A 23,378-nucleotide genomic window follows, 5' to 3' on the forward strand; every position below is an offset into this window, starting at 1 on the left:
TTTATGAAATTATAAGCATTAGCAGGTTATTACAAACTGAAATCAAACAGTTTTCCAGTCAAAACTTTATTCTAGGAGATGTTACAATTGCACATAGGACCCCTTGTTCGAAAGGATCTTCTGAACTCTCTTGTCCATTGAATTTGTCAGATTTTGGGTGGTATCTGCTTAAATTGTTTTGCATGCGGACAGAATACCCTCCCAGAGCTGTTGCTTAGATGTGAACTGCTTCCCGCATCATAGACACTCCTTTTGATGATGCTCCAGAGGTTCTCAATAGGGTTGAGGTCAGGGGAGCATGGCGGCCACACCATAAGTTTGTCCCCTTTTATGCCCACAGCAGCCAGAGATGCAGATGTGTTCTTTGCAGCATGAGACGGTGCATTATCATGCATGAAAATGATCTTTCTGCGGAATGCACGATTCTTCTTCTTGAACCATGGCAGGAAGTGCTGTTTGAGAAACTTCACATACATTATGGAGGTCATCTTTACCCCTTCAGGGATCCTAAAGGGCCCGACAATCTCTCTCCCCATGATTCCAGCCCAAAACATTACTCCACCTCCTCCTTTTTGGAGCCATAGCCTTTTTTGCATGGGGTGTCCATCAACCAGCCATCCACCACTCCATCCATCTGGACCATCGAGTGTTGCACGGCACTCATCGGTGAAAAAAACAGTTTTGAAGTCAGTCTTCATGTATTGTTTGGCCCACTGGAGCCATTTCTGATTGTGTGCATTGGGTAGAGGAGGTCGACAGGATGGAAGGACCCTGCATCTTGTTATTCGGGGGATGTTGGAGGCACCAGCAGCTTCAAAAACTTGTCTGCTGCAATGACAAGGCATTTTTGCAGCTGCTCGTTTAACTTGACAGAATTGCCTGTTGGAAAGAGTCCTCAATTTTCCTTTATCAGCACGCACACGTGTGTGCTCTAAATCAGCTACATACTTCTTGATTGTGCGATGATCACAATGAAGTGTCTTGGCAATGTTGATTTTAGTCATGCCTTGACCTAAACACTCCACAATTTGTTGCTTCTCAGCAGCCGACACATCCTTTTTCTTTCCCATTTTGGCTGAAAATGTAGGCTGCTTAATAATGTGGGACAGGATTCTTAAGTAGTCTTGCCTTTAATTGGACACACCTGCCAAACTAATTAGCACAGGTGTCTGCAATTGCTTTCAGTGATATAAAGAGCCCTGACACACATCACCATCGATGAGTTTAACTGACAAACAAAAAAAATCTTACCTTATCACTCCTAAACACTTTTTGCATAATAATTTGGAACACAGTGTATGTGATCCAGCACAGAGCTAGGATGCAGGACAGACAAGCTTGATTTTTTTTTACTCTAAACCTTATATATAGGATAAAAATATGTATATAGTATTTATAAAAATATATATAATATTAATATAAAATAGTTACTGTAAAAGGCTAAACATCTGATCGTATAGTGGCTTATTATAATATTTTAGAACCAACAAGACCTCAAAATATTCAGTAGAACTCATTAAATTGCACAAAACATGAACATACCTGCACAAAATATAACATGGGGCACAGTTAGCACATGCAGCAAGCAGCAGCTCTCTCATCAGCCCCTACATACACATAGTGGGGAAAAAAGGCTGAACTAAACTTCTCTAAAGTCACCAAAACTCGGTTTTCACACGTTTATATCAGCTCAGATTTCTTACACACAGTCCTAAGCACTTGCTTTATAGTACAGGTTTATAATTATTTCATTTTAGAGATTTATTAAAACTATGGGATCAGAGCCACAGAAACCCGTTCAAGCATCCACTATGCTTCTGCTAAAAATAGCGCGAAAGCTCGCATGTGCTTGCTGCAGGTGTAGCGCTAATTAGGGCCCCAGCTACAACAAGGTAAGGAGGAACCAAAATTATCTACTAATAAACAAACATACAACATATAAAACCTGTTTTTACCGCAATTTTGCTTCAGATAATTAGTTTCAGTTTAGTTCAAAAGGTTTTAGTGGAGTTCACATTAAAAATATATATATATTTTAATAAAAAAAAATACAAATAAAATAATTTATCAGTTACACAAACTCATGAACCTTGGTTCGGACCACGGTCCGGACTTTCAGGTGTGAAAGCACCCTAAGAGATGCCCAGAGGAACACTTGGAGATGCCCAAAAGACACACTTTGAGATGCCCAAAAAGACACTTGGAGATTCCCAAAAAAACCTCAGAGACGGCCAAAAAGACATTTGGAGATGCTCAAAAAGACACTTTCAGATGCCTAAAGAGACTTATATATAACATTTAATATTGCAAATTTAAATATCAGTCAAAGACAACACAATAAACATAAAATGCAGTTTTTAAAATGTTTTTTATTATTAAGGGAGAAAAAAAATCCAAATCTACATGGCCCTGTGTGAAAAAGTGTTTGTCCCCTAAACCTAATAACTGGTTGGGCCACTCTTAGCAACGAAAACTTATGTATTTAGGCTCCAATCATCTTTAGAGAATTATTGTAACTCAGCCACATTGGAGAGTTTTCGAAGATGAATCGCTTTTTTAGGGTCATGCCAAAGCCTCTCAGCAGGATTCAAGTCAGGACTAAGTATTCACAGACCATCACACTACCACCACTATGTTTTACTGAAGGTATGATCTTTTTCTGAAATGCGGTGTAACTTTTACGCCAGATGTATTGGGACACACCTTCCAAAAAAGTTAAACTTATGTCTCATCATGAATATTTAATAACACATTCTTTTCTAAAACGTCTTACTTGCATTGACAGAAGCAACACTGTCTTAAATAAGTAAGTTATAGTAATACAGCTCTGGAAAAAATGAGAGACCATTTAAAAATTTTAAAACCTCTGAAATACAATCAAGAGGAAGCTGGATAAGCCATCAAATCAAGCTGAAGTGCTTTAATTTTTGCACCAGGAGTGGCATAAAGTTATCCAAAGCAGTGTGTAAGACTGGTGGAGGAGAACATGCCAAGATGCTTTCTGAACTTAATATCTGAACTTTTAAAACTTTATGAATATGAACTTGTTTTCTTTGCATCATTCGAGGTCTGGATCATTTCTCATTTTCTGCAAATAAATGCTCTAAATGACAATATTTTTATTTGGAATTTGGGAGAAATATTGTCTGTAGTTTATAGAATAAAACAATAATGTTCATTTTACTCAAACATATACCTGTAAATAGTAAAATCAGAGAAACTGATTTAGAAACTGAAGTGGTCTCTTTAATTTTTTCCAGAGCTGTATGTAAGAAAAGTGGATGCTTGACTGAAGTATTACCACCAACTGCCCACAGGAGGCGGTATTAAACAAAGGCAACCTTTTAAAGAAAATGCAACATAACTCATTCATATCATTCAACAGCTTGAAACATCGTGTCAATTTTTATTCATCAAAAATGCAACTGAAACGAGCACGTATCAAAAGTCTGTACGACAAAAGCCTTTACAAAATGGCTTGACACTGAAGTCTTCTCCCCAAAATGGCTGTTACAACAAATTGTAAACAGTTTTGAATCAACAGTCTTACAGCACTTACAACAAAAATACAGATCAGCTAAAATAAGAAAAAAGCACCTGCTCTCTTTCAAACTAGAAAGAGGAGCACAAAAACACAACTGCGCCATCTGTACAGAGTAAAAAAAATACAATACACAATAAACAGAAACAATGGAATGTTCAATGTTAAAATGAAATCAACTCATCTTCTACTTATTAAAAAAAAGAACAAAATAAACCTTTTCATTTTTTTCCTCCCACAACAGAAGGCAAAGGGCTGAACTATGCATTAAACACATATGATGCACTTTAATGAAAAATACAAGCTGGTTTGGTCACTTAGCTTTGTGCATAGTTTTAAGGCATTGTTTTAGCAGTCTTCTGGATAGAGAAAGTGAGAGCAAGAGAGTGAGAGAGAGAGAGAGAGAGAGAGAGGACAAGAGAAAGAGCATGAGAGAGAAAAAGAGTGATTGCAGATTGAGAGACATTCTGAAAGGGAGTCTGTGTGTCTTATCTTTTACAAAATGATGGGGAAGGGGACAGCTACCTATAAAGGCACCTTTTAGCTTCCTCATTTCTCCCAGCTAATAGATAAACAGGTTGGCGAGACCCTGAGCGAAATCCATGGAGATTCTGGTCAGCTACATGTCCTGTGTCAGGATTCTTGTTCCAGGGTTCAGGAGGGTTTTCCCGTCGCAACGTGAAAGGAGTGGTGGTGGAGGGAAGCTGGTTCCTTTCACAGCGGAAGCTGCATGTCCAGAGTGGCACCTTTTTATTTCCTGGAGTGCAGGGAGAAAGAGAGGGAGAGAGAGGGGAAGAGAGAGGGGAAGAGAGAGACAGAGGGAGCAAGAGAAAGAGGAAGGGAGAGAGGGATAGAGAGACACAACAGAGCACAGAATGGCGTTTTATATGGCATCTGGTGTGTCAGACTGACGGAGGTTCAGTCCCATCGTTTTTTTTTTGTTGTTGTTGTTTTAGTTTTTTTGTGTTTTTTGTTCAATACATCAGCAGTAGGACAACAGTTCAAAAACATGTAAAAGTGGTTCTTCACATCTGTGCTTAAAGGCAAAAAAAAAAAAAAAAAAAAAAAGAAAAAAATCACAGAACCAACATGTTTCATTTATAACAATGACAACAAAAAAAGACATCTGTAAACAGTCTTCATAGAGGCAGCAAATCGACTGGGCTCTTCACATTTGTCTTTTTTCAGTTGTGTACACAAGGAGGAAGATTCATTTGCGGAAAAAATTAAACAAAAAACACTGACACATTCATCTTTGCACACACACTTATCGCACGCATACTTGTCGCACACACACAGTCTCTTGGTGCAGTCTTTAAAAATAAACAGCAAAAAATCCCACAACTCTCATGAATACTCTTGGTGTTTTCAAATCAAATGTGGTGAAAATGGCACTTTTAACCCAGCAGAAGGGATTCTTCCACTTTAGCTAATTCCCCAGTCTCTAGCAAAATGGCCAAGTTCTCGTTTTGCAGTTCGTAACACTCCCCCAGAAAAAAGTTAAATAAATAAAACTCAATAACATAAAAAAAAAAGAAGAAAAAAAAAAAAACGCAGCAGTAGCCAAATGAGGTATCCATGTATTGCTCTATGTCGAAGGGAAAATAAGGGAATAAAACTTAAATAAATTAAATAAATCAGTGGTTGGTTTGAGATGGGAGGCGAGCAACTCATATGTGGTTTAAGGTATCAGGCTGGGTGGGGGCAGCGGGAGTGGTCCTGTCCCCGCAGTGGGTGGGCGAGGGAGTGTCAGGATTGCAGGCTTCCCTGAGGTAAGGCTCTGGAGCTGGGCTCCGGTTCACTCTCCGGCTCCTCAGAGCTGCCCGACGCCTCGGGCTGCATGGCATTCCAGCTGGCTTTGTTCAGGCACAGGTGTCCCAGCATGGTCTGAGAGAGCCGCGTGTCCGAGAAACGAGCCCACTCGGCAAACAGAGGCTCCACCACGTAGGTCATGAAACCTGGAGGAGAGACGAGAGAAAGAGAAAGAAATTAAAGTATTTTTTAATCCACTTACACTGTGTCAGAAACTACACATGCAAGTTTGAGTGACCTAAGTGACATGTAGCACTATTAGATTTTACTAAGCTAACACATGTCTATAAGCTTCCGAAATGTTAGCTAAATTAGCTTCATAGCTCTAGTGAATGAAAAACTTTTTATTATTCTACTATATTTTAAAACAAGTGCCAGACTCAGAATAAGGACAAATGCTCTGTACAGACCGGTTTAAAATGTTTCTCAATCCTGGTCCTGGCACCCCCTGTCCCATACATACAGAATTAGGTTTTGTGGGTGAAGGAAAAGCAAAAAATCAGATAATTTACTAGCCTTCTTTCCGAGAAAAAGGGTGCGTTAAACCAGGGAACCAGAACCATGATTGAGAAACATTATTGCAAGAAATATTTGATAAATAGGGCTGACTACCAGCTCAGTTACGTAGAGTTATATCACTATACACATATTATCATTGCTCGGTAGCACCATTTTAACTACTTAAAACATACTCTTGCGTAGAAAACTGGCTTGTAGTCAAAAAATCCAGGGGCCTCATTTATAAAGCTTGGTGTAGCTTCTGAAGTGAAAGTGTGCATGCACAGGAAATTGCGTATGATTTTTAAAATTGTGCGTACGCATACCTGAACGCTGTTTCGTCTTTATAAATCACAACCTGCTTATAAATGAGCCTGCCTCCGTACCGCCCACATTTACCCACAAAAAGGTCTATGCAAATCACTCAATAAATATTTTAATGTGGGATTCCACATTCATCTTGGGCGGGATAACGGAGGAACGCACCGCAAAGAAGTGAACTAATAATAATAAACTACAATGATAATACAAACCAGAGATAAAACAAATCAGATAATACAAATAAAATTTAATTAAACTACAAGAGAAATACAAAAAATATATATGTAAACAAATATGTTTTATATTTTATTAGATTTTAACTTAATCTTTATTTTTGCAGTATTAATGAATATGCGTGAGGAAGGTTTACGCATTACCTGCAATTCCGTGCTTTACCACATGATGTCACTAATTCCCACTAATTCTCCACAATCTTCTGAAGGGATACGCACGCCTCAAACCTTGCGCTCGTTTTCACGCGTATTATTTTATAAGTCACAATTTTTGCGTCAGATCTTGCGCATGCACATTTCAGGCATGTTTTTATGTGTACGCACCCTTTATAAATGAGGCCCCAGGTCACTGATGATTGACATTAAAGTTTTGTTATGTCCATCCACAAGTCACCAAATCTGTAAGCTGACTCAAGCCCATATCTCTGAATACAAATGCAACTACAATCTGGTTGCTGCCATATATCCTTCTAAAATTATCTACACTGATTAACATTTGTGTTTATCTTTATAAACTCTGAACTGGCAACATATTCCTTACTCATTTCTTTTACTGTTGCTTTACGTTACTTCTTTTCTTGGCATATCCATTTTTGATAAGATCCCCAGACTTCAGAAATACATGTACAGTAAGAAGCCAAAACAAAAATGACAGCACAGAGAGCAGTGATAAATTATACAATCTCAGTTTATCATCACAGCTATATCTCTGGCCAGTCAGAAAACATCTGTAACATCTGACAATTACAGGGTTGGAGGTTTCAGACAGTTGGTGTGGGAGCCAAGTGCCTGATAAACAAGCCAGAGAAGAAGGTTATTTGGATCACAGGAGATAAGTTTAGTGAAGGACAGTGATACCACATCTCCTTGGCCTTAGGAAAGATCGTTTGCGGTTTGTCTCCATCAAAAAAAATTAAACCTTGGTGGAAATAGTTTGTGGCAATGTATTCCTGCACTCTGTCATGATGCTTGGGTTCACAGAGTGAAAACTCTTAACACAGCCAAGAACACTCTGCTTGTCCTGAATGTGTGAGAGTTGACACCAGTAGTCCAGGAAACCAGACTTACCAATCTGAACATCGGCTATGGAGTTGTTCTCGCTGTCACACAGTGGGCTGACTTCAAGTTTGTGCTTCTTCTCAATGTCTCCTGAACATGTGGAGAGACAAAGGAGAACACATTAGAATGATCATATTATCACATGATTTTACAGTTACCAAGAGAACAATGACTGTTACGTCATACCCAGTTCTATTTAAATATGGTCTATAAATCAAGAAAACTATTTACTGAGGCATAAATAAAATGCCCCCTGATCTGATCTGGGCACTTCGATACTGTTGGCAGATGCTAATTTAATCTCTGTGTTTCACATAACAGTCAAACAACTAGCAAACACAAATAAATATCACTTTATTTTAGTCAACACTTTATATAATGACTTAAAATAACATAGGGGTTCTACAGCTCAGCAGTCAGAGCACTGTGCCATCGACAACAACAAGGTTGCGGGTTCAATTCCTGGTTTTGGCGGGCCCTGGGTTAAGCGAGCCTCCACTGTTGGTCCACTGTGCCCACTGCTCTGGGCACGTATTCTCACAACATCACAATATCACTGTGTGTCTTCTGAGCGAGCTCACTAGTTTGTATGCATTTGCTCACTGCATGGATGGGTCCCCTTTTTTATGCAGCAGGTTAGTTCTGCTATTAAAATGTACACAACTGTGTAACTGCTGCACAATTGAAGGTATAATTAGAGAGTTAAAATTAAAAGCCAACTTTATACTTTTTTTGGATGCTAACTGGTAACATCACTTTGTTTGGTTTTCTCAAATAAATTCACAAATAAATACTGTTGAGGGCAGTTTTCAGAAAGCCTTTCCCTACTGTGGAAGATGGTAGCTAAGAATCTGTAAATGGTGCTTAGAGGAAGCCAGAGGCCACTCTGCTACAACAAAACCAAGGATTGAAAATAGTTGTGCTGTTAAAGTTGCTACCAAATGCATTTAAAAATGTCTGGATCTAATTTCATGTCTAATTTAATTTATTAGTCATTTACAATTTATTTATGGATTAAAAACATTCTACTAAAACTGCCATTGTGTTGTCTGGAATGCTTCTATAATGAAACAACCCATATAATTTTAATACACAGTCCAATCAGTTTCTACACTCATTTATTTTTATTATTTGTTTTTTAGCTTTACTGAGTATATAGGAGCACTGTCATTTTATAATAAGAGTACAGACCACCTCTTTCTCTGCATACTTTATTAGCCTCTTTTTAATCTGTGCTTCCATTGTCAAAACCACAGAACAAGGATTTTTGGGGTCGTTCTCAGCACACAAGGATGTAGTCATCATTTTCTGACTAGATTGTTTAGTATTTTAATGTACAACACTATTTAAGGCTGAAAGGTTTGTGACCACACTTTATTTTGATGGTTCTCTCTTGTTTCTTCACAAATGCTCAAATTGTTGAGAACCGTAGCTGGATTTTACTGAGAATTATGGAGTCAGGTGTTAATGTGTGCATGTGTATTTTAAAGTTACCTTGGTGAAAGAACTCCTCTGTCACCTTTTCACTCCACTGTTTGCTGAGCTCCCAAGGCCTACAGGGGTTACAAATATCGGCACACTTCAAGGCCATCTGCACAGAGATATCAAACAAACACACATAGATAAGCTGAAATAAGTGAATGACTTGGCAATTAGCAGAGAGAGAAACACATTCTCCTGCTGTTTGCCAGGATTGGCAGAAATTTAGAAAATAAATGTTGCATAATCTCAAAAAACAGCATGTGATAGTTTTGTCATGCTAGTAAGAGTCCTGCTGATGTTCCCCCACCTGTAGAATGAAGTGACGGTGTGAGGCGTTCCCCAGACACAGGTCCTCCTGGTCCAGGTGCGTCCTGAACTTGGATAGATATTCATTCTGTCTGCTGATATCTGTAGCCAGAATCAGAGAACCCAGCTGCCTCTCCATGGTCAGACTGAATAGAAATGATAAGGAAAAAAATATCATTAAGTGTCAATAACGTGCAGTGAGAAGCATGATCACTAGCAATGAGCCGGAGTGTTAGTCTCTGATTTCTCAACAACTTCCTACACTTCTTCACCCAGGGTCTGATTTGTCTGATTTAATACATACCGTTCACAGTTAGTGTTTTAAACAAACTTTGAATAAAGCAAATTGATGACTATTAAATTATTATGGACATGTTGGAGAGGGTTGTTAATTGATTAATGGCAATTTGCAACATTCTGTATTTGGTTACTATAATGTTTATTTACCAAAAGTCACCTGTTCCACCCCATTAATATACATTATTGTGACTTAGAAACAACCAAAAAATTAGCAAAATATTCTGATGATCTATTCGACTTTCACAATGCTTTTTAGCTTCTGGTACTGTGAGATGCGTGATGTGATACGCACCGGTCCTCTGCAGGAAGATGGGATAAGAGCTCGGTTTCTCTGAGCAAGCCCACTGCAGACCTCCAGTGATGATTCTCCAGAACTGAGGTATTCTACACAGCCAAACAAGAGCCAGTTAGACAGAGCAGGATAATGCTATAGGCATAAGAAATTAATTTACCCCAAACGTAGTTGATTCGTTAAAAATATACATACATAACTGGTGCTCAACTGTACCAACAGTCTGAATGGTACTACTACTTAGCCATGCTGCACACATTTGCCTATTTTTAAATATACATATAATATTATGTTGTACCAAAAAAGTCCATTTCTATCTAATCAGAATGGGCTCAGTTTCAAATCCATCGAAATGTTGTTAACTTCTTGTTAACGGTGTTGCTTGCTTGATCATTTTAAAAGCATATTTGTGCCAAGGTGGTTTCTATTCATGGTCCATTTGCTGTAAGGGGAAAATTGTGAGAATAAAAGCTGATTGAGTGTTGCTCTCACCCTGTACAAAACAGCTAGGTAATGGTTGGTTTTGATGAGGAAAGGCTGATTGACCCCTGGGTGGTCCAGGTCATGAGTGGCCGCTGCCAGAAGGCCCAAAAGTATATCACAGGAAGTGAGGGACTTGGCAAGCTGCAGGGAAAACAAACACACAGGCGTACACATGAAACACACTGTAAGCTTGATGAGGTAGAGGGTAAGAGTTCATGCAGGTAAGAGTGTGTCTGTTTCTCCTGCGATCTTACCTTGGGCTCTTTCAGGTAACAGTGCATCGCCTGGGTCACGTCTGCAGCGTGGACTGCATTATGGTAAGGATTATGATTGTGGTAGTCCTCTTGAACCAAAACTTGAAATGACAAAACAAAATGCACAATGAGTTCAGGTGGAACAAATACTCTTTTTCTGTGACTGTTTTGCCTGGAATCCAGACAACACTGAATAATGTATTAGACCTCTCCCTTGGCTTTAGTCATGCTGTATAATTAATATGGTAACAATTAGAACACACTATCCCTACAGATCAATTAACACTTAACTTTTTAAAACCTGACAAAATTTGGGCCACTTTTAATAAACAAACCAAGCTTACTACTGAGCTGAAATGTAACGCAAAATAAATATTTAAGAAAATATTTTAAAAATATCATATTGAGGTATCACATCTGCTACAAAAAGAATGTGAGTTCCAAAAAAAATGTGTATGGGTAACAGTTGAGGGAGTACAGAGCACAGTATAATGAAAATTATGCTACAAAAAGATTGTAATACTGATAATACACAATACAATAACAATACAAGCTATAGCAGTTAGCTGAAATATATTATTATTAGTAGTACATAATACAGCTCTGGAAAAAAAAATTAAAAGACCACTTTAGTTTCTGAATCAGTTTCTCTAATTTTGCTATAGGTATATGTTTGAGTAAAATGAACATTGTTGTTTTACTCTATAAACTATGCACAACATTTCTCCCAAATTCCAAATAAAAATATTGTAATTTAAAGCATTTATTTGCAGAAAATGGGAAATGGCTGAAATAACAAAAAGAGGCAGAGCTTTCAGACCTCAAATAATGCAAAGAAAGCAAGTTCATATTCATGAAATTTTAAGAGTTCAGAAATCAATATTTGGTGGAATAACCCTGGTATTTAATCAATGTTTTCATGCATCTTGGCATGTTCTCCTCCACCAGACTTACACACTGATTTTGGATAACTTTATGCCACTACTGGTGCAAAAATTCAAGCAGTTCAGCTTGGTTTGATGGCTTGTCATTATCCATCTTCCTCTAGATTATATCCCAGAGGTTTTCAATTTGGTAAAATCAAAGAAAGTCATAATTCTAAGTGTCCTTTCCAGAGCTGTATAGTACTTTAGTTATTAAATATTAATATTTTAATAAAATAATTTGTTATGGTTTTCATCATGACATAGCATTTTTATCACACTTGAATATGCATTTTTTAGGTATATCACCCAATCCTAAAATAAAAAATCGAGTGGCCATTTGCCATAGTTTAGCCATAAGTATAGTCACTTACCTAAAAAGCGATGCACTTTAACCATGTCTAACTGGAAGAGCTCAATTAAGCCATAATGACTCAGAAGGTATAATGTCAAGGTGACAAGACTGTTTCCTGAAAACAAGATACAAAAACAATCATTAAAAAAGTCACACATAGAATTAATTAATAATATAATTATTTAAATTATATTAAATTATGGTCCATGAAGCTCATTCACTTTTACATATTTTTCAAAATACAAGTAATAAAGTAAAGCATATGCAAATTAAAAAAAAGTATCAACAGTTTGCCTCATATTTTGCTAATCTCGTTCAGTTCAAATATAAAAAGCAAGATTACACAGCAGCATAATGCAGCCCAGCAGATGGCAGTGCTGAACACAAATACAACAGCAGATATCAGTCACGCTGAGCGCACAGTGACTCTTAAAAGGGGAATACCAGCACGATGCATGACACATACACACACACACACACACACACACAAACAGAATCACTCTGGCATGACAGCCCTGAACGCTCTTCAGAGACACTTTAAAATATTTACCATTCGTCAGCCTGTCGAAGAGGAAAATGTCAAAATTCCAGCTTCCAACCTTTTCCAACATGCACTGCAAAAAATGTATAAGAGGTCAAAAAAGGTACAGTATCTTACAAAAGTGAGTACACTCACATGTTTGTAAATATTTGATTATATCTTTTCATCAGACAACACTAAAAAATATGACATTTTGATTCAATGTAAAGTCGTCAGTGTGCAGCTATAATGTAACTGTAAATTTGCTGTCCTCAAAATATCTCAACATACAGCCGTTAATGTCCGAACTGCTGTCAACCTAACTTAACCTGCTGTACACCCCTATGTGAAAATGGGCTATTTGTGCAAAATTAGCCATTTTTCTTCCCCAGTGTCATGTGACTCGTTAGTGTTACAAGGTCTCAGGTGTAAATGGGGAGCAGGCCTGTTAAATCTGGTGTTTTGGGTATCATTTCTCCCATACTGATCACTGAATATTCAACATGGCACTTTATGGCAAGAAAACCCTCTGAGGATGTGAGAAACAACTGTTTGATGGCAATAAGAACACCCTAAAACTAAGATACAGCACAATGGGCAAGGTCATACAGCAGTTTTCCAGGATGCGAGCCACTCAGAACAGTCCTCCCCAAGGTCAACAACAAAGTTTAGTCCACAGGTTGCAAGGGTGCAGGGCTTAAAAAAGTGGGAAGTCAGCCTGCAAAGCTCAGACATTACGCTATATACTGTCTCTGTCTGCATGGCACTGTCCTAGAAGAAAACCTCTTCTGAAGCTGACATACATGAAAGCCTGCAAACAGTTAGCTGCATGCAGTCCAAGAGCAAGAAATACTGGAAGCATGTCCTGTGGTCTATAGAGACCAAGATGAACGTGTTTGGCTCAGATGATGTTTAGCATGTGTAGCAGTGTCCTGGTGAAGAGTACCAAGAAAACTGTGCCTTGCTTACAGTAAAGCATGGTGATGGTAGCATCATGGCCTGGGGCTAAATAAGTGCTTCGGGCACTGGGAAGCTGAATTCCAAAATGTACTGTGACATTCTGAAGCAGAGCATGATCTTCTACCTCTACCAGGAGATCCATTACCTCTACAAGTTATTTCCAGAGGAAATTGCATACTTAAAAACACTACACAAAACATGTGCAGTAGAACCTCTTTATACAACAGAATAAAGCACACAATTTTGCATAGTAGTGAATATATATTTTTTAGATAGAGGAGAACACACCTTGGCTTGGCCGCAGTAGTCCTCATCCAGGATGTGGAGGGGGTTGAGGTGTGGTGCTCCCCGGAGAAAGCGCGAGGACAGCAGGTGCCGCTGGAAACTGAAAAGTCTGCGGATCCTCCGGGCTGGAATCGATCCTGTCGACTCAGCATGGGCTGGACATACACAGGAGGACACTCATGAAATGCCCATGGTATAATTATACAACATGGCCTTTTAACAAGGCACCAAATATATATATATATTTCAAACTAATCTTCTCACAGAAGAAAGTTTCTCAATCACAACAAACAAACCTGTTGAATCTATGACCTGACCAGGTATAACCTCAAGTTCTTGGTGGATTAAAGTGAATGTAAAACAGTGATTGATTAACGACACTTTCTCATGTAGACTGAAATGTGCTGGTGCAGAATCAGACTGCTGACCAAGCAAACCGCTTTAAAGCTCCGCTGCCGGGGCACTTCAGCTCACTGAGTGCTTGCTGGGGCCACGCCTGGCTGGAGCTTCCAGGCTGGAACAGTCCAGACCAGTCAGGAGAAAAGCCTTCAAAATAGCCAGAGGCTAAAGCATAACCGTGACCTCAAGTAAAAGTGAATTCAACTGTAGATAGAATTATGTATGTCAGATGTCAAATGATTAAAATTGTGGGAGATGATTTATTTGATTTGATTTAAAAAATACTTGAAAATGACATTTTTTTTTTTAAATGACTACTTTCAAAACTTGAGGAGAACAACTTGACAATGTTTTCAATTAAAATGATCACTGTATTGCTAAAATACATTAAATATTTAGAATATCATCCAAAATACATGTGTTTACAATATTTAAGGCTTAATTAGGTTAGTAAATATAAAAACTAAAAATATTCATGAAACAAGTGATTTTTGACAAACTTCTGTGTTATCTACAATTTTCAAAAAGTGTCCTGTAGTTAACTGCAGTGATTTATAACTTAAGTATTTGAGATATCATGTGCACAATGTATTGCAGCAAAGATGTTTTTACACTTGCATTGTTTTGTGCATAAATCCAAAATCCTCATATTCAAAATTCATATTCAGTTTGGTATAGAGAAATGTGAAGTTGGTTGCTGTGGTGAGTTGTAAGGTGGCCTGAAGAGTAGGAGGTTAAACATATTTTTAAAGAGAACAAGGAGACTCCTATTGCACACTGTAAGAGACGAGCAAATGCAAAAGACGTAACGTGTTCTTTAAAACATTGCTACTCACCGTGCAAGGTCCGGAAATCAATACCTAGGTATGGGTGCGAGCCTCTTCGGTCAGGTTGAAAGCCTACCTGGCTCCTCACTCTCACATCTCCTAGAAGGCATCAACACAAAGGCCCTCAAGAGATTTGTTAGCACACCTAACTAGCACTTTTGTCTGAACCAAGGAGCAGGGCCTGAGCCTGGCAATGGAGGTACAGAAGGCACAGAGAAACACATGCACACACAGCCAAAACGAGGGGCGGAGGGGCTCGAGGGCAGAGGAAGGGAAGTGAGCATGCAGCTCCATGCCGGGAAGAGAAGGCATTAGTATTCAGACTGCCATGAGCGAGGTGGACACGGGAAAGAAAGACAAGCTTGTGCCTCAGTCCAGGTCAGAATGGAGAGGAAATCAGAGGGACTTCAATGAGGCTGGCCAAAGCTCTCAAGTCACATCTGTTAATTCTCATTCAATGGGCCTTTTCATGAGACTGTGTGTGCTGGGGAGAGGGAAGAATAACTGCACAGACTTCTATTGAGTAATGGCAGCCTCCAACATGTCAGTCACTACTGATTGGTGTACATGTGCAGAAGATAAGTGATAAACAAATGAATAAATTAACATAAAAAAAATAAGGACAGCCTCCCACCAGTACATTTACTTACTTGAAAACAGCTGTTTGAATATTACACAAGCCCCTATCAAAATACCAAAACTGTGAATTACAATTACATAAAAAACACTATAAAAATAATAATAATAATATAAACAAAGACAGACATGAGTGTAAAACAGCATTCAAAGATTTTTACAGAATGTCCAAAAGTGTAGTAGCACAACGTCACGCATGCAAACAGGAAGTACCACACATTAAAAACCAGACTGAAGCTCCTTGGACATGCAGTAGGAGGGAAGCTGCTGAGGTGGAGAAGCAAAGGGGAGGAGGCACATCCCGATTACGGAACTAAAGCGAGGCTTTGCGAACCGTTTTGTTAGCAGTGGAACCTGAATTCTACAGTTTGGCTCAGTTCGACTGACCAGCTCCATAGCTAAATAAATTCAGAGAATGTGTTTTTATTTCGTAGTTTAGTATTAGCAATCAGATACTGCTTGAATCAAATCATGTTTTTTCTATAAGGAAGAATGAATGTCATTCATACAAACATTATTGCACTATACATTTTTCCACCCCCTCGCCAGGCTCCCCCTTATCACACAGTTTATTCAAACTGGGAGGGTGAAGGATAGCATATGCTTCCTCTGGGTCACGTGAAGCTTCACAGCATTGTTTTCAGTGTTGGACAGATCATTTGCTAATTCTGTTATGTCAGCGAACAGACACCTGTGTTGGGACGGGGCAGAGAGGGTATGGCCAGCAATGCCCTATTTGGACTGTGACATCACCAGGGAATGAACTTGTGATCTCCTGATGATGGTGCCCACAACAACATTATTTAAAGTCAGTGTGTGTTATGTATTTTATGTAACTGTATTTGCACATCCATTTACACCCTAATCAGGTTGAAAATTAGACTATACAGAAAAGCATTCTTAACAGAAACATTGCTACACTTTTGCAAACTAGCAAGATTTAAAGTAAAGTAGAATTAGACCAGAAACTATAATTACCGACTTATTGCACAATATATGGACATAGTCTCAATAATTTTGCTGACCTCAATATTCAGTCAAAAAGAGTCCATTAACATGAATAGGCATGTGTTTTGATTTTGTCTGGAAAAATATATTTCATATATAAAAATGTTTTATTTTTTTTAATATCAATGTTCTTAATAAATAAAAGTTCAGTGCTCTTTAAAGGACATATTTACATTAATATGATGTATAATTGCATGTTTATGGCAATTATTTCTTGGCACAATATATAAAATTCACACAAAATCAGTTATCATGCTAGGTCTATGTAGGATAGCCTAACAACTATGGCTAGACAGGGCACTATACTACTGATGGCTATCAGTATTAGCATATATTGGAGGGGACAAAATAATAAATCTTGATTAATGCTGTAACAAATGGGACTAAATAATGTTTTTTGTTTAATCCTGTAACAAATCAAATTTGAAATGACACTCACAGTACAGTGTTTAAGAAGCTTGAGCAAGAGTCTATATTTAGATTAGTCTTGAATTTAAAAAGTGCTTGAATTTAAAATAGCTTATTTTTGCAAGGAAGAATATGGGATGAAAATTAAAAGGAAGAGAGAACTTGTAAAATTTCTATTTTTGTGTTAGAATGGCATTCATTTTTCCTACAGACAAAAACAACATGGCTTTATATTTCTTGTTTAGATGTATATTTAACCACAGAGTAAAGTCATGGAAGAAAAGACTGCATACACTTATTTACTCTGATGAAGCAAGTAAAGGGACATTGTTTATTAAAACTTTTTTAAATGGAATAAGGGTTTAACCATAGTATTTGTGAGCTGATGTTCCTCCATCAGCTCAGCTGAAGTGAGGGCATGTTCAATTTAGATATGAAATTCTATAGTATTAAGCCTAATGCTGGTGAATCCGCAGTAACAAAGGTTGGGATTAATCACTGGCCAGAGAATCAAACCACAGAATGCTATTGATGGGCTTAGTGTAGCTGTGGCAATGCATTACTGGGCAATGTGAGGGCCAATGAAATTGTACACATGTCCATGTTGTAAACAGCATCTCCATTTAGGCACTGGAACTATTGCATGAAAAAAACGACACCTCTAGATGCACAATCTGCAATTCCACATGTATTAATTTTTTTTATTTTTTATTTCTGACACAACGCAGATTCGAATCCAACATCACTGCTCGATTCTAAGAGGTCAATAGGTCACAAAAAATCTGGAAAGGTTCCAGGCTGTTGTGGGTGGTATCTATCTTAATCAAATCTATGCTAATCAAATCACATCAAATTTCAGGCAAAAAGCACAAGTACTCCTGGGTGGAGAAGGGACCTAAACTAAAGCACTGATGAGATTATTTGAGGCTGCATGATTGACATGTCTTAAACAATCTTCCTTGTTCGAGTAATCTAGTGGAACAGATTATACCCAGAGTGTGAACCACAATGTACAGTAGTTAGTTTAGAATGACAGTGTTGTTGTAGATGTGTTTGTGTAAGAGTGAGGGTATCAACAGAGATGGTGCTTACCTAGCATACGAATGTAAAGAGCAGTTTGATCAGAACTGTCGTAAGAGATCGCGCCGCGTCTCTGTGGAGGAAGAAGAGTACTGGTGTAAGCATTCACATCCAATATAAACAACAACCACAACAACATAATATACCATTACTGCTAACCGAAAACAAAGACTTTGGGAATGTAATTTAATATAAAGAAAATTATATACACTGACTGGCCTAAAAAAATAAATAAATAAAATTAACTGGATTTAACTAAGCAAATGATCTGGGGTTGCTGCTGTTGGTCAAGTCTAGGTTCAACAATGGATTTTTTTCTTCCCTGATGGCACGGGCATATTTCAAGATGATAATGCTAGTATTCACCAAGCCGTGACATTGCAGCAGCTTATCGAAACAATGCCACAGTGAATGCGTGCCGCAATCTAAGGCAGTCCAATCAAATATTACGTGTGACCTTTTTTTTTGTGGCGATTTTTATTTTTGGCAGACAGTAAAGTTATCTGCACATTACAAACAGACAGATTTAAACAATATTTATAATCAATTAATTCAAAAAAGATATTTAATGTATTTTCTCCAGAATATCATAACATTAATTTGCTGTTTTAGAATCATAGCATTACTTTATTGTATTTTAAATGTAAAAATATCCTCACAGCAAAGCTCCAAATGTAATAGAAAGTCTTCTCTGGACAATAGAGACAGTTTTTCCAACAAAATTTAGATAATTCTAGACTCCAAAAACATTAAATAAACTAAATAATCTTAATTAATTCAGCATGTTAATAGCTAGATTAAATATATGGGAGCACTTTTCACACTGTTTGTAACATGAAAAGGCTGGGCTATACCTTATTTTAATAGTTTCTAAGAGCATTATGATAACCATGCCTAAAGCACAGACCATCCAGTTCCAATGTATGTCACTGAGGTCCATAATTAAAAATATAGCAGGGACAAAAATACTGAAATTACTCTTGAAAACAATCACATGAACAACAAATAGACAACAATCACCACAAAACCTAAATAAAACCTTGATGTTCTACCAAAATATTTACAAAATAAAAGCATGTGTCTTTCTCACATTGTTATACAATTAATCGATTGGGTGTTTGTTTAAACAGTCAGAGAATGGCTACCATGGATGTATACACATACATGATGTTTTTTTAATTATATACATATTTGTATGCTGTAACATTATCTTAATACAAAAGCCTACATTTACCTGAAACTTAACAGATCATAAGTTTGTAAAAACTATTTACAAATGTCAAAGAATCCCTTGGACCTCTTGTACAAAAGTTTATAAAGGTTCTTACAATGTCTGCACATTTTGTGCTGCAAATGTATAAGGCACACACACACACACACACACACACACACACACACACACACACACACAAACACACTTCAATCCAACAGAAGCACACTGGCAGCTGAATTAAGCATGCCTCATCTCTCCCATTTAATCTACTCGCCTCTTTCTTGCCCTACTACACTGAGCCATTCAGTGATTAACGCGAGAACAGCAAACTCACACCTCCACTGATGAAGCCCACAGAGCACGCGACAGGCCCAGTGAGACAGGGAGAGAGAGGGAGAGAGGGAGAGAGAGAGAGAGAGAGAGAGAGAGAGAGAGAGTTCTACCATGCAACAACCACAGCTAGTACCAGTTCAAGCACTTTTTCATTTTATGAAAAGCTCTAACAAAAAGACACCCAGAGTGTGTTACGAAAGGGTTGCTTTAATTTTGTAAATTCTCTGCTGCATCGAAAAAGAGGGTTACCTGTAATGAATGGAAATAAAGGTTTATTGACTGAATGACTGTGTTTATTCTATTGCTATCCCATTTTTTTTACACACATAAGTCTGATAAGAAGTGAGTGGTATGGCTTTATCTATTTCGAGTATTTTGCTGTGGATGTCATAAGTACTTACAAACACTGATGAACAAGAATGTTTAATTACAAAATGCATAACTAGTCCTGTTCATATTTAGAGGTTTTTGGATATCAGTTTTTTTAATGACACTGCTACTGCATTTTGTCTGTATTAACATATTGTGATACACAAGGTGAAATTATATAAGCACTCTCCCCTCAGTCAGAGGGTAGGTTCTTCCATAAATATTTATTGTTTCTCTGTATTTTGTTAAAATAGGACACATATAGCTAAAATCAATATCAATGGCCATCAATAAACTTAGTAAAAGTGTTGCACAAGTATAGTCTATGTATTGAAGGACCTGGATCAATACTAAAATTAGGCAACAATACACAAAGCAATATAAATATATAATAGTATAGAAACAAACAAACAAACAAACAAACAAATAAATAAATGCTCATTGTGAAATTTGCTTTCACATTCTTATACTCTGTATTCTGTACCAACTCCCTGTGAAAAGACAAAAAGTTTACTCTATTTAATATGTGTGTTTAATTCAGAAATAACCATTCACATTAAGACAAAACCTCTTTGCATGGTGCAGCCGAGAAAGCTCTGAGGATGGAGCTCTTCACTGAATCACACAACGCTCAAGACTGGGCTTGCTTTCTGCTGGCTTACTTCTTCATCTACAAATCACACACACACTACATGCACTCACACACACACACCCACCCCAGTACAGCTTTTAGATTGCTGTCCACAGTGTCCCCAGATGGCATTCAATTCAGTGTTTGACGTCAATGGACTGAACCAATTTGCATACTTGATTTTTAGCCATTATCAGTCCTCCTCTTGCTCCAGGCTTCTCTCGAATAAAATTACAAAACACTTTGAAGCAATGCATCTTTTTTTGCAGAGAAAAAAAAAAAATACTGAAATATAGTGAGGAGTGTAGCTCAGTAAAGAAATGTTGTGCAATATAATTATATATACAATCTTTGCAACACAGATATCTAATACTGCAATGTGCTCTCTCTGTCTCTATTACACACACACACACACACACACACACGTGTGTGTAGTAAACATATTTTTAAAAGAGATTACTACATTACAGCAAAAAATGTTTAGGTGATACTAGACTACAACTGAACTATGTAAAGTTGTATGTAAATATCTGTTAATGAATTTCATTAATTACCGGTAGTTCTGATATTTCCTCCTTCGAGTCGTTAACTCACCAGTTAAAATCAGGTACTACTGCTGCTGAATATGGTCAGCTCCAGTCTCAGAAAATCTAAAAATGGTGTGCTGTAAAATTGCACCTTATGTATTGTGATGTTACCCACAAAATACATCAGAGAGTTATGCTGAAGCACAAGTAGATCAGAAACTTTAACGTTGCCTGCTTCCAGTCTGAGAGGCCCCAGTCTGTTTGTGACTCCAGTTAATTACCAGTGCAAAAGATAAACCCTAAAAATTGCTTGCCAAAGATAAACAGTGAGGTGTGTCCACTCCCTGCCAATACAAACCAGCACCCTGCAATAACCTCATGTGACATCTGACATCACCGCCTGCAACCGCCAGACTTCAACTGACGAGCAAAGCGCGATCTGCATGGCTGTATTTCGCCATCAACAACCACAGTGTTTACACACATCCCTTGGCATTGGGGGGTGTGAGTAATTTCTAGCAGGGGGCGTCGAGAAGAGTGTGGCCCATATGGCCTCTGCTCCAGGCTGGCACGGGTACGGACGCACGAGGATGGCAGAGATGAGGGCTGGAGGGAACCAGAAAGAGCTCAGCGCTAGCACAAAAACTCAAATGCTCCCAGCAGGGCTTGGACACCAACTGACGAGGACGCACCTGTGACTTTCCGAGGTCTGGCTGGTGCTTCACAAAGAAAAGAAAAATAATGTCCCATTTTTAACACTACAAAAGATCACTCTCCGTACACCACTAATTCACATGTAGCACAGCGTGATATATTATCCACATTGGCAAATTGGTATTGCGGTCAAAAACTGTTTAGTTTTGAAATGTCAAACCCTAGTCACATTGTCTTACAAACTAAATACTATAAATTTCAACTATATGCCTGATATATAGTACAACTAACACACATGTATGTATATATTTACATTTAAATCTCACAATGACAAAGACACAGAATGCTACAAAAGAAAAGCATAAGTACTACTTTTTATAAAGCTCATGGGGAATTTCAGCTGTGCTTTGAGCTGTGCTCTATTTGAACAGGTTAACCCAGTGCTACTTTGCAGCCCCGCATGCTAATTGCTACACAACGTTTGGATGTGAAGCATGTTGGAAGCCCTTGTGAAAAGATTTCCATTGGTACAGAGTCAGCACCCAATGCAAGCAAACAATTCAGTACAGGTCCACAGGTCCATATACAGCTCTGCAAAAAAATAAGTGACCACTTCAATTTCTGAATCAATTTCTCTGATTTTGCCATTTATAGGTAAATGTTTGAGTAAAATGAACATTGTTGTTCCCAAATTCCAATTCCAAATATCGTAATTTAGAGCGTATATTTGCAGAAAATGAGAAATGGCTGGAATAGCAAAACGATACAGAGCTTTCAGAGCTCAAATAATGCAAAGAAAACATGTTTATATTCATTAAGTTTTAAGAGTTCAGAAATCAATATTTGGTGGAATAACCCTGGTTTTTAATCACAGTTTTCATACATCTTGGCATGTTCTCCTCCATCAGTCCTACACACTGCTTTTTGGATTATGCCACTCCTGGTGCAAAAGTTCAAGTAGGTTAGAATTGTTTGATGGCTTCATCCATCCTCTTCCTCTTGATTTTCAAAAAGGTAAAATCAAAGAAACTAAATTTGTAAGTGGTCTCTTATAAAGGACCAGAATAATGGCCATGCTAATAGTTCCTGTGAGTGAGGATCATTTTGATGCATTTTGATTGACTCCTCCTGTATTTTGTGGAAATTTAAGGGTGCTTTCACACCTACTATGTTTTGTACAGACCTCTAAAATGGTAAAAAAGGCTGCAAAAACATGAAAACACTTTTTAGAAGATTCAGACTTTCAGACCAATTACAAAAATCTGAGGCAGGCTATTGCCACCTATTAAACAACTAGTGATGTGCTGAAATTTGACTCCCACTCTACTATAACTGTAGACAAACTCCAATTTACAAACACAAATAAAAGGAATAAAAGGTAATCTGTTAAACTCATTCTGCCGCAGTATGTAAGACACAGACTCTGGCAGGCAGGCAGAATTCAGCATAACACCTGGAAAGACAACTCGCTAAACTGACAAAATTCCACAATCAACAATCAGCATATAGGGATATGGATCCACATCCCACGTAGAAGGTGACCAAAGGACATAGAGAAGTTCATCAAGCCGCTCACTAAACTGCAGTGTGAAACCAAAACTAACCAAAAAGAACACAATGTAACAAACAACATGAAACTTGGTTTGAACTCTGGTCTGGACTTTCAGGT

At 37.9% G+C, this 23,378-nt stretch overlaps 1 protein-coding gene across 17 annotated transcripts in view; it reads right to left on the reverse strand.

Moving 5' to 3' along the window:
* Positions 1–3,372: 3,372 nt before the first annotated feature.
* Positions 3,373–23,378, reverse strand: part of pde7a (phosphodiesterase 7A) — a 54,248-nt gene continuing 34,242 nt past the window's right edge. For 4 of the 17 annotated variants that reach the window (XM_022682236.2, XM_007248931.4, XM_007248930.4 and 1 more), the window contains exons 2-14: positions 17,995–18,055; positions 15,501–15,533; positions 14,860–14,949; positions 13,628–13,779; positions 12,410–12,473; positions 11,879–11,974; positions 10,582–10,682; positions 10,337–10,468; positions 9,845–9,936; positions 9,254–9,398; positions 8,959–9,055; positions 7,474–7,554; positions 3,373–5,499 (exon numbers count right to left, since the gene is read on the reverse strand). In XM_022682236.2, the coding sequence (XP_022537957.1) occupies positions 5,291–5,499; positions 7,474–7,554; positions 8,959–9,055; positions 9,254–9,398; positions 9,845–9,936; positions 10,337–10,468; positions 10,582–10,682; positions 11,879–11,974; positions 12,410–12,473; positions 13,628–13,779; positions 14,860–14,949; positions 15,501–15,533; positions 17,995–18,001 (1,299 nt within the window). In that variant the 5' untranslated portion in view covers positions 18,002–18,055 and the 3' untranslated portion in view covers positions 3,373–5,290. The other 13 variants (XM_022682223.2, XM_022682168.2, XM_022682157.2 and 10 more) reach the window with 7 other exon arrangements.

This window comes from Astyanax mexicanus, chromosome 1 (genome assembly GCF_023375975.1).
Source record: "Astyanax mexicanus isolate ESR-SI-001 chromosome 1, AstMex3_surface, whole genome shotgun sequence".
Taxonomy (NCBI): Eukaryota; Metazoa; Chordata; class Actinopteri; order Characiformes; family Acestrorhamphidae; genus Astyanax; species Astyanax mexicanus.